The sequence below is a fragment of the Delphinus delphis genome, chromosome 13 (genome assembly GCF_949987515.2).
Source record: "Delphinus delphis chromosome 13, mDelDel1.2, whole genome shotgun sequence".
NCBI lineage: Eukaryota > Metazoa > Chordata > Mammalia > Artiodactyla > Delphinidae > Delphinus > Delphinus delphis.
The window spans coordinates 47,482,290-47,495,121 of NC_082695.1; the positions used below are offsets into that span (position 1 = coordinate 47,482,290).

General features: G+C 36.2%; 1 protein-coding gene across 2 annotated transcripts; it reads left to right on the forward strand.

Annotated features, from left to right (window-relative positions):
- The first annotated feature begins 6,234 nt into the window (after nt 1–6,234).
- Nucleotides 6,235–6,579, forward strand: LOC132436606 (large ribosomal subunit protein P1-like). 2 transcript variants are annotated; one of them, XM_060029527.1, is made up of 2 exons: nt 6,235–6,305; nt 6,381–6,579. In XM_060029527.1, the coding sequence occupies exons 1-2, from the start codon at nt 6,235–6,237 to the stop codon at nt 6,577–6,579; spliced, it is 270 nt and encodes an 89-aa protein (XP_059885510.1). The 2 variants fall into 2 exon arrangements, with proteins under 2 accessions (XP_059885510.1, XP_059885511.1); XM_060029528.2 differs by having other exon boundaries at nt 6,235–6,579.
- The last annotated feature ends 6,253 nt before the right edge of the window (nt 6,580–12,832 follow it).

Sequence of the window (12,832 nt, forward strand, 5' to 3'; positions counted from 1 at the left end):
ATACTCTGCGATATTCCTTGCCTCCAATCCCTGATTAACAGGTTTCTGCTCTGGTTGGATCCTATGTACTCTTTCTAAGAGAGAATCTAGCATGTTTTGAAAGAATGCTAACATTTTGGAAGAGTTGACACTAACAAATATGTACATTATTCAAAAGGTAAAATCTCCTCTGACAGTTAAAAACTCGTAAACTGGTATCAACTATTTTCCAATTTTCCTTGCAGTTGGCTGACACAGAATTGTTCTATCAAATATAAATGGTCTCTAATTATAACAGATTTAGGGAAGAATGACTGTGATGGAAAACCTGAAAACAATTGGGACCAAATTGAGATGGGCTGAATCAAACTGAAAGCTTCCTCAAATGAGCATCCTAGTATGCTTTTAGCAAAGTGTTCATTTTCAGTACATCCTTCTCATCTGTAACTCCTCAGTGCCATGTGTGGTTTCTGTATGAGAAAGTCTGTGAAATCAATCATCTATCTTTATTTCTTATTTTACTGCTAAACAGAGCCCTGACATGGGTTTTGGATCATGAGTCCATGACCACGTGGACCTTGGCCAATTCACCCAAGCTTTTAGGCTCTCCCTTCCATGTGTATGGAAGGAAGGGGTTGAACCAGAAATTCACTATGATCACTTTCAGCTCCTAATGTCTATCATTTTATGGAACGAAAAAAGAATAAAATATGCCTAAAGTCATCTTCCTGTGCTACTTCTCCTTCTCTCAAAAACAAAACACTAAAACATATTCAGTTTTTCAAAGACATTTTTGCTTTATTCAAACCCCTTCCCCCGCTTTGCAGGATGATCTTGACGAATTTCAGAGGAATTGAGAAGACCAATTTCCAGATCATCTGGAGTAATTAATTCCAGTGGCTGGAGTTAATTATGATGAGGCAATTCATAAAGTATACAGTAGAAAAAAAAGCAGCAATTGATGAGACTTCATCTGCAGTGGGATTCGTTTTTTCAAAAGCATTCTTCTGGCAACACATTTCAAAGTTAAACATGTGTGCTTCAATGGTGGGAAAACAGTTTATGAGGTTATCATTAGGTATGGGTATGAATTATGTGCAAATGGCCTTATGTATATTTTTGCAGATATGATACAGGCCTAATTGGTGTATTACATGGGGGAATTAATGACTATAGCAGAGACTTCAACTCCATCATGTTTTTTATGTGGAAACTATGGTTATTTACAAAAAAAAAAATCCATTAGTAAAAATGGCATGATATTGTGAAATAATATTAACATCAATATGAAAAATTAACAGGAACATATTCAGTATAAAAATGACAATTTGGGAAGCACTCTCAAATCTGTATTATAAAAATAAAGAATTCATAATAATGCAATAACAGAATGTATTTCTGTTTTATGATTCAGATAGTAAAGCACTTAGGTTCCACTTTCATGGTTTATGCTGTTATCAGAATCCCCTGATATAATTAGATGGCCTTATTTTGGCCTTATTACTTATATTTTCTTATTGCATAGCAAAAATCCCACTGGTGAGAAAAATCCTCAATATCTTAAATCTAAGAGCTATGTTGCTGAAATAAGCGTGAGAGCCTGAAATCAAGTTCATTCACAAAAATGGAGCCAGGATTTTTGTAAGCTGATTAATAAAGATAATACCACTCCTGAACATTTTCAAACTTTTTATTAGTTTAAAAATTGATTTTACTTTCATAATCTCTCTCATTTTATTCTCCTAATGCCCCTGTGAGGTAGATGCTATTGTTCCCATTTCATAGATGGAAAAGTTTATGGTTGTATGAAATGGCAGAGCAGAGACTCAAACATTTATCATGCTACTCAACAACTCCATTCTACTCACAACCCTGGAAATTACAAGCAAAACCATCTAGCTAAGAAACAGCACGTGTATACGGTGTGCTTTGTAATATTGTGTTTAAAAGCTGATTATTAAAATCTATTCCTGACCCTTTCTCAGAAATGCCAATACTTCACTTTTTACCTGAAGGCTGGGTACCTGAGTTTTAAGGCAGGTTTTGTTGTTAACCGGCTTTGAATCCTTAGCCAAACAGCTTGCCCTCTCTGAAAAGAGGGGACTGAAGTCTTCTAGATCTAAAACACTTGATTCAAATTTTGTTAAACGAAAATAAATGTACTCCTGATTAACTGACCATGTCATTGTCACTTATGTCACCATATTGTAGTGGTTATAGGTTGCAATCAATGGCTCAGAAAGATTGCTTCTATAAGAACAGGCTCAAATAAGCTTGCATAAGACATTTCCTTTGAAAATTATTATATCTGAAAAGTTTTTTCTCTAAAATATCTTATGTGAATAAGGCAAAACTTAACCTACTTTGTTAAAAAAAAGAAAGAAACAGAAGAAAAATTCACAAATGGAGATAGCTTAACAGTGTCTTAACAATTTTCTATTCTTTACTGATTTAGGTACCAGACTACAGAAATGTTTTAATTATTGAGAGCAGGAAAACAATCTCACCGGTCTTTTGACATTAATATAAGCATGTTGGCTCACATAGGCTGTGCTAAGTGTATAGAATGGTCTAAAAATGGGACAAATATACTTGCCACTGAGAATGTGAATGGAGCTAAAAAGTCAAAATAATTGTTAAAATGCTGGCCACACCTGATAAAAATATGAATTTGAAATGCATTTCCAACTTTATTATAAATAGAACCATTTGAACTTTGCTTAGGATCTTTGTGGCATTTCAGATAAAAAGTTGTCAGCCAAAACACTGCTATTGTAATAATGTATTTCAGTTCAAGTTACATATGCTGTTGATCCCTGAACAATGCAGGGGTTAGGGGCACTGACCACCCGGGCAATGGAAAATCCACATATAAGTTATGGTTGACCCTTGTGTCCACAGTTCCACATCTGTGGATTCAACCACCACAAACCCGTGTAGTACTGTAGTACTTACTACTGAAAAAAAATCTACATATAAGTGGACCTGCTCAGTTCAAACCCATGTTGTTCAAGGGTCAACTGTATTTTATGTCTTATACATTTACAGTAAGTTCTCCCCAACTTCCTCCCCCCCAAAAAACATGTCCCAATGATAGCTATTGTTTGTTATGGATCCAACATTATAAGTATTGTTTACTTTTATCTTCTAAACAACTGTGTAAGTGAGGTGTTGTTATCTCAATTTTGCATATAAGGAAAACAAGTTCAGTAGTAAATCTAGGTATACCTGCTTCACAAGGCAAGTTGGTTTGATTAACCACAAAACTTTCTGTCCACTTTGTAGCCAATTGCTGTAGCATTCTATACACCTATGTGCTAGGAAATATGAATACTACTGTGGTGGAAATTTCTATGTGGTGGTTTTTCTGGAACATAAGAAAATTCTGGGAGTGATCACGAGTAGTCCTCAGAAATAACCATTTTCCCCCTAAGAGGAAAATTCCTTGATGCTTGGGGAAAGGCATCAGTTTTCTAAACTGATGTGCCTTTGTGTTGGGTTATGTATCTGTATCTCTGTCCATTGGCAGACTTTTTTGGGGCTTCCCCTTGCTTCCCAGCACATGATCAATTTTTCATGGGAAGAGGCATGACCAAGGACATTTGCCTATTTTATATATAGAGCTATAAAGATAACGATACCCTCCAGCAAATGAGGAAAACTGTGAGCTGTAAATGCCTGTGTCTCCAATTAATTCACAGAATTCCCTCCAAGGGAGGGACTTATTTTGCATTTGAACTCCAAAACACCTTTCAAGATTGTTAAACTTAACACCAGCCTGAAAATCCCAATCATGCTGGAGATCAGTTAACTGCTTCCAGTGTTCTACTAGCTCCCCTTTAAGGTGTTTGCATTTTAGAGTAAGTAATTTGGCCATTACGACATTTGCACTGAATAAAAACACATTATTGTTTTGTATGATAGTAAGTTGACTTATAATACTCAAATGCGCTGAAAGCTTGCTCCTTGACTTTCTTATCTGAGCTAATAGTCAATATCATCCTTTCCCCTCTTTACCAGTTTCAAATCTCAGCTTGTCTTCCTCTGTACACTTGTTTTATTTGAATTCTTTTTTTCCATGACACAATTGCTTTCCTCATTCCCACGTTGGGATTTAAATGCTCTGATACTCCCCTGTTACATATTTCAAACCAACTTTCTCATATTGCATCAAAATTAATTCCTTGACTACTTGATTATCTAATTATTTGCCATTAACTTTAATAGTTTAAAATAATAGTGTCTTATGACAACAATTGATGTTCATGGTAGAAGATTTATACAATTAGATAAGGGGTAAAGAGAAAATAAGAAACACTGCAGTATCATCAACCAGAAATAACCTGTGTTATGGTATATAGTTTTTCTTTATTTCCATGGATGTTCTTATTTACAAATATTACAATAATGAATCACACTGTATAAACTATTTTGTAACCTTTCCCCACAATATAACATGAATATATTTCTATCTTCCTAAATGCTATTTTTCAATCTTATTCAAAATGATTTTATAATTTCCCATTATATGGGTATACACAGTTTATTCAACCAGTTCCCTAATGTTGGGCTAGAGGTTCTATCCATGTTTTTGGTTATTGTAAACAAGTACATTGATAAACAACCTTGGTAAATAAATCTTTGTTACATCTGTAATCATTTTCTTAGGGTGAATTCTTAGAGGAAGAATTACTAGGTCATAGTTTGTACACAATTTTAGGATTAAAAAAATGGATATATTTTTCCAAAGTTACATCCAGCATAGCTGTACCAATTTATACTCCTTAAGCTTATTGATGATTCCTGCATCATTATCCCTGAATATTATCAATTTTAAAGTACATTTTCTAGGCAAAAACTCACTGATTTAATCAGCTTTTATTTGACTAGCTGAAATAATTGAACTTAAAACTTTTTCCTGGTCTATTGTTTTTTTGTTTTTTAAAAATATTTATTTATTTACCTTTGGCTGCGTTGGGTCTTCGTCGCTGTGCATAGGCTTTCTCTAGTTGCAGCGAGCAGGGGCAACTCTTCATTGCGGTGCGTGGGCTTCTCATTGCGGTGGCTTCTCTTGTTGCGGAGCACGGGCTCTAGGTGCGCAGGCACAATAGTTGTGGCGCACGGGCTTAGTTGCTCCGTGGCATGTGGGATCTTCCTGGACCAGGGCTTGAACCCTTGTCCCCTGCATTGGCAGGCGGATTCTTAACCACTGCACGACCATGGAAGCCTCTCCTGGTCTATCTTTAGTTGTGTGTGTATGTGTTTTACTGCCGGTTCATGTTCTTTGCTCATTTGTTTATTGGAATACGTGCTCTTTCTTAAAAATTAATTTTTAAGAACCCTCCATATATTAAAGATAGTAAAATCTAAATGTCACATATGTTATAAATATTTTTCCAGTTTAAAAGGTTTTTCAATTATTTTGTTTCAGACAGTTCAAACGTGTGTGGAGTTTACCTTTTCCTTTAAAGTATTTGTTGCTTTGATATCACAGTTATCAATACATTTCAACCCTAATATTAAATGCATTTTCAACTACAACACAGTTTCTAGTATTTCTATGATTTTACTTACAAATTTAGATTTGCACTATTTAAAAGAGTGAAGGATCTAACAGATTAGGAAGATACTAGAGGGAGAGGCAGAGGAATCCCCCTTACCACTCTCCACTTTCAGCCTCCCAGGCTGGTAGATCTGGTTTGATGGTGGTGGGACAATGACCTTACAGGAGGTCAGGGTTAGACTCACCTGGAAAGAAATATCAGCATCTGGAGAGGAAGTGACAAAGAAGGGAGGTGAAAGCCTGGTGAGCACAACTTTGCCTGCTCCTGTGCTTTAGTGCATGGATGCTGTCCATCAATGGCATTCCTTTAAGGATCCTCTCACATTCTCCAGATTGTGCTGAGTTCCATCCAAACTGAGTGTGAAGACCACACTTTCCAATGGCCCCACTTTGGAAGAGAGGAAGGGGCCTGACACCCAGAAGTACGAAGTGGTACGGAAAGAAAAACAAGATGTGACTGGGTCAGGGTAAATCCACCCAGGACCATCTGTTTGCAGCGTGTGTCCCCTTAAACATCTTCTCGGGCAAGAGCACAAACTGTCCTATTCAAAAAGGCTTACTTGCCTTTCCTCAGCTGCCTCTAAGCTGCTCAGTCCTTCTGGAGAAGCAAAGGCCGCTTTTGGGGTGAGGCCCTCGCTTCATCCAGCGACTAGCACCATGCCCGACAGCCCCACCTAGCACTTGCCCGCACCATGGCCTCCGTCTTGGAGCTGGCACGCATCTACTTGGCCCTCATCCTGCACGACGATGAGGTGACAGTCACGGAGGATAAGATAAATGCGCTCATTAAAGCAGCCGGTGTAAATGTTGAACATCTCTGGCCAGGCTTGTTTGCAAAGGCTTTGGCCAATGTCAACATCGGGCTCCTCATGCGCAATGTGCGGACTGGTGGACCCGCCCCAGCAGCTGATGCTGCCCTAGCAGGGGGTCCTGCCCCCTCCATCACTGCTGCCCCAGCTGAGGAGAAGAAAGCAGAAACAAAGAAAGAAGAATCTGAAGAGTCTTATGATGGCATGTGCTTTGGTCTTTTTGACTAAACCTCTTTAGTAACAGGGTCAATAAAAAGCTGAACTCTTTGCTGCCGTTGGTCTTACTGCTATAAATAAATAAATAAATAGGCTTTCTCAGAGTTCCTAGCAGGAAATTTCTGTCTATATATTATTGGTCAGGCGTGTGTAACAGGAACACCTCTCACTACTGGAGAGGCTGGGAATGCAAGTGTTTATATGGGCACGTTGGCACCCTTAATCCAATTAGCATTCTCTTAGTAAAGGAAGAAGGAGAGATACATTGGATGGAAAATAACAGTCTCTGTTATTAATGGGGGAGAATTTGAGAAACAATTCAAATAAAATGTGAACATTCTAAATAATAATATGCTGAGTAGAATATCAGTTATCTACTTTATTACTTCATAGGGTTATTGTGAGTATTAAATGAGAGAAGCCTCAAGAAGTCTTACCCACGATTATTATACATTTAATTTAAATGAGGTAATGCCTATAAAGTGTTGCACAGAGTAAAGACTCAAAAAATATTAGCTGTGGTTCTTTGCTGTTATGAAAACGTTTCATTCTCTGTGATTCTTTGCTTCTGCTTCATAAATGATATGAATACAATTCTATGCAGAGGTTTTTATTTCCTATCTACATGACGATCACAAGTTTAACCTTAAGGGGGATGGCAGTGCTTTCCAATCATGTCACATAAAATATCACTTATGAAGAATGTTTTGGGAAGCTGTAGCAGATGATAATATTTACCTGCCTTACTGTAACACTTTATTTTATAACAGGTTGATTCATGAAAGTTTGTTGGAGTCAGGATTGCTATAATGAACATCCAATGTTTGTGAGACTATTTGAGAATACTTGGTTAATATCAACTGTCTTATATTTGAAAGGCATAAAAAGAATAATGAGAAAAGCATACTTTCAAAAAACTGCTGTGACTTAGAATTATAGGATCATTGAATTTTTGAGCTGGGAGAATTTTAGAGGGGAAACTGAGGCTGGGAGTGTGTAGAGTGAATAAGTGGATTGGAGAAATTCACAAATAGGTAATATCATCTATTATATCTTGTCTCATGAAGTCATATCGAGTAGAACATAAAAACCCTTTGCTTATGCTTTATTTTTCTAGTGTAATTGGTATTATAACCGTTTAGTTGTGATTTCCACTATAGCAATGAAAAATATATAGTCTTTATTGGGTGAATTGATAAAAAATAATGACATGATATGAATAGCTAGGATATTGGGCTGATTTTATATTTGCTGTCTCATCTCTGATTTTATGAGATTCTACTCCTCACTTTTCTTTCAATTAAACTGGCAGGAGGGCATTTACTTTCTCTTATTTCTTGGACTTATTATCTAGAGATAAGAATCTGAGAGATAAGACTAAAGAATGATTTCATTGTGACTTCATTTTAGAACCAACGGCACTTTGCAAATGGTTGTGACGTTAGCAGATAATTTAACGGTCCCAAACTTTGCGATCCTTACATGGGAATAAAAGTAGTACCTACCTCATCATGTTGTTGAGGCTTAAACGAGGTAATATGCTTAAAGACTTTCCAGAATACCTACATCATGTGCATTCACTATTATTATGAGGAGTAGAATTATAACTGGCACCTGTCTGATACATACAAGAGATTTTGTTGAGTTGAAAAGCAATGGATTTGCCACAGAAGTCCTCATGTTCTGGGGAAGTAGCTATTTTATTACTGTCTAATCTTTCAAAAGTCCTCTTGGCTTCAAGCACAATTTCTCTCTCAAATCCAGTTTTTGGTGGGGATTCTCAATATGTGGGTGTTAGTAGAACACACCCTCATGGCATTTGTAAGAGCACAACTTACAAAGGACCACTGTAGCCTGCAGATCACTGATAAAAACAGCTGGAGCTGACATCTGTGCCTTACAAACCTTTTCAAGTCATAACAAAACCGGCCTGATTTCATAGCCACAGTACGAATTTCAACTCATGTATAGGAAAGATGTCTGGGAAACCTGATAATTCTGGGCACATAAGATGAAGGCCTTGTCCTTTAATTCCATGTTGGGAAGCACCGATGAAAGGACATAAAATGCGCACTTCACACTTCCCTAAGTAAGCATGGATTTCACAGTTACAGGTTGATTGTCATTTGGTGAATTTGTGAGCTTTCAATGATTCTCGCCACTTTCAAATGACAAGTAGGAGTATGTTTGAAATTGATCACTCTGATTTATAGTCATAAAGGTAACAGGATAAGTCAGAAGACCTAAGGCAGGACCCTCTTTCTAAAATGCATTTTGTCTCTGGTTCCTTTGGCCAGCCTGTAATTGCTAATGATCTCTTCTGCCAGTTATAAGTCACAGGTCCCGTGACAGGTTTTCCTATATGATTTTCATCAAATGCTTCGGAATCCTGGGGCAGAAAGAAATTATGTAAATATAAGTTTTTATTACTATTGCGTTTTTATTACTTTTCTCCTCTGGTTTTTATTGCCTCATATAATACAGGTAAATATGGAGATCCCACGAGGAGATGGGGGTTACTGATCTCGTGCCTCTGCTCTCATGCTTTGTATTCAATCCGTGTTAATTATCCATGATTTCTTAGGCAAAGAGAGGAACGCAGACTCCATGCTGTCTGCAACTACTTCAGTCATTCCTTTACTGCCCGTGACACCATGTGAGACCTGCAGATGCTAATCAATCTCTCCCTGCCCCAGCTCAAACAAAAAATGTTAACCATATGCAACTTCAACCTGTTTATCCTTAAGCAATGCAAAGCCATGTAGCACTACAGACGGGCAGTGGGGGAGAGCACAGAGCTGACACTTCACACAGGGTTGCTTCGTGAAACAGAAGAGCTCGGAATCTAAGAATTTAGGGCAGGGATAGTTGAGTTGGGCCCCTTTCTTCCAGCTTTTCTCACTGATAAAGACAAGCGCTCCTCAGAAATTCTCTTCATCGGAGTAGAATTGATGAACAACTACTTAGATATTAGCTCCTGGAGTTCAGATTTGGAGGTTCTTTTGGGGACTGTGGATTCTGAACGTCTAAATACTCTCTGACATGATCTGTTAGCTACTGGTAAGAACTGAGACATTCACCAGGAGGAGTTTTAATTAACGTTAGCTCATTTTGTTTAATCTGAATGATAATTTTCTGTTGGACATTATTTTGGGGTGCAGATCTTTTCAAAGTGCTCTTCATCTTGGTAGCTAATGTTTCTTAGTACTTCCTAAAAAAATCCCAGCAGATTATTAAATACAGTAAATTTAAAGGACATTGGGAAATATAACTCAGAAAGTAGAAAAAAGATTCAAAATGGTATTTGAATAAACATTACAATCTCAGTCTCCTTTTTCTTCAAAATAAGCTTATTTATTCACTTATTTAATGTTTCTCCTTCCTTGAACTGTAAAACAATATGTTCATACTAAAGAGTATTTTGGAAAATGAAAACAATGTTCTACCAATCCAACGTTATTTTTATTTCTCTTTATGGCTATACAAGTTTTGCATATTCTCTTTAAGACTTAATTCCTTTGCAAACTCCTTATCCTTAATATATTTGTAACCCGAGGGACCCAAACAGATCTGGCAAGGTAAGCTCAGGGAAGTCTTTCTAAACATCTGGAAAAAAAATCATACAAATATTAAAGACAGTGAATTAGATCATAATTCTGCATTTTAGTGAAAAGAAATTGGACATTTTCTAATTAAATCCAGTGTGTATCTGTGATCTATTTTCAGTTATTCCACATACTCTCATCCCTATAGATTATGGTATGTGAGTGCCAAACTGAATCTAAATTGAATGAACCTGTACCTCTGCCCCAGAAACAACTTTGTCAATCAGCACTATTAATTCATCTTTAGTGGCTTGAACCCTGAACACAACAGACAGATGGAAGTGAAAATACAAAGAGAAGATACAGTACTTACTTAGGAAAGAGTATCCGTATCTCAATATATACTCCTGGAATGTGGGGCTAAAAGCTCAGTCAGTCAGTCAGACTGTTCAGAACACCAGCATCTCCACTCAATAGTACTAGTACTATGACCTTGGGCAAGTTACATAACTTCTCTGAGAATCAGGTTTATAGTCTGTAAAATTAGGGTAATATTAGGATCCAATTCATTGGGCTGGTGTGAAGACTAAATGAGTCAATAGATGTAAAAATGTCCAGCACAGAGTCAGGCAAGCATATTATTACTGTTGTTATACTTAGTGTTTCATGTTGTCACCACTTTCCAAATAGTGTGCAGAGTATTGATCACAATTAAAGTCAAACTGGTAGTCATCAACATATAAAAAGGATTATACACAATGTTCAAATGGAGTTTAACCCAGGAATGCAAGGTTGGCTTAGCATCTGAAAATGAATCAGTGTGACACAATCATGTTAGTAGGTTATAGAACAAAAACTATATGATTATCTTAAGAGATGCAGGAAAAGCTTTTGACAAAACCCAACACCCTTTCATGATAAAAACATTCAACCAACTAGCAGTAGAAAGAAACTTCTTCAACCTGATAAAAGGCATCTAGGAAAAATCCACTGCTTATATACTTCTGGTAAAAGATAGCATGATTTCCCCTAAAATTAAAAATAAGGATGTCTGCTCTTACCACTTCAATTTAACATTGTACTAGAAGTCCTAGACAAGGAAATTAGTGAGAATAAGAAAAAAATGGCATACAGATTTTAAAAGAAGAAATAAAACTATCTCTGTTCATAGATGGCATGACCTTATAGAGAAAATCCTGAGGAATCCACAACAAAAATATTCAAACTAATAAACGAGTTCAGCAAGGTTGCAGGAAAAAAGATCATTATATAAAAATCAATTGTTTTTCTATATATATTAGCAATGAGCAATCTGAAAATGAAATTAAGAAAACAATTCCACTTATAATGGTATCATAAATAATAAAATACTTAGGAATAAATTTAACAAAAGAAGTGCAAGATGTGTACCCTGAAAATTGAAAAATATTGTTGAAAGAAATGAAAGCAAACCTCAATAAATGGAAAGATATTTTATGTTTACAAATTGGAAGACTTAGTATTGTTAAGGTGGCAGTACGACCCAAACTGATCTACAGATTCGACACAATCCACATCAAAATCTCAGCTGTATTTTCTGCAGTACTTGACAAGTAGATCTTAAGATTCATATGAAAACAAAAGGGACCCAAACAATTTTGAAAATGAAGAGCAAAACTGGAGGACTCACACTTGCTAATTTCAAAATTCATTACAAAGCTACAGTAACCAAAACCGTGTGGTACTGCCATAAGAATAGACATATAGATGAATGGAATGAAATTTAGATTGAAATAAACCCTAATTATAAAAATATTTGCATAGACATTTCTTCAAAGAAGATCTACAAGTGGCCAATAAGCACATGAAGAGATGCTCTACACCACTATTCATTAAGGAAATGCAAATAAAAACCACAATCAGATGCCACTTCACATTCACTAGAATTGCTAAAAAAAATGACAATAAGATGTGTTGGTGAGGTTGTGGAGAAACTGGAGCCCTTATACACAACTGGTATCATAAAATAGTACAGTCATTTTGGAAAATTGTTTGACATTTTCTTAACACTTTAAACCGTATGGATTGCCATTTCACTCCTTGGAAGACACCCCAGAGAAATGAAAATTTATGTCTACAAAAATACACAAATGTTCATAAAAGCATTATTTAAAATAGCCAAAAAGTTAAAACAATCCAAATGACCTTCAATTGATAGATAAACAAGATGTATTATAGCTTCACAAAGGAATATTATTGGTGACAGAAAGGAATGAAATATTAATCCATGCTCTAGCATGGATGAACCTTGAAGACATTATGCTTAGTGAAAGAAGCCAGACACAAAAGGCCAAATATTGTATGATTCCATTTATATGAAATGTCCAGAATAGGCAAACCCGTAAAGACAGAAAATGATTAATGGTTGCCAGCAGCTGGGGGAAGAGAGAAAGGCAAGTGACCATTAAGCGGTATGGAGTTTCTTTTTGAGATGATAAAAATGTTTTAAAAGTAGAGTGTGATGATGGCTACACATCTCTGAATATACTAAATACACTAAATATTTTATATACTAAACATATTGTACTAAAACTCCCTGAATTGTATACTTTAATGGGGTGAATTATATTTTATGTGAATTATATCTCAAAAAAGCTGTCATAAAACAAACAACAACATCAAAAACACTTTTTATAAGTTTTCCCTTATTTTTGTCTGTGCCCTTCTATTTTATTTTTGCC

Coding starts and splice junctions, on each gene's coding strand:
- LOC132436606 (XM_060029528.2), top strand. CDS start 6,235: ATGGCCTCCGTCTTGGAGCTGGCACGCATCTACTTGGCCCTCATCCTG.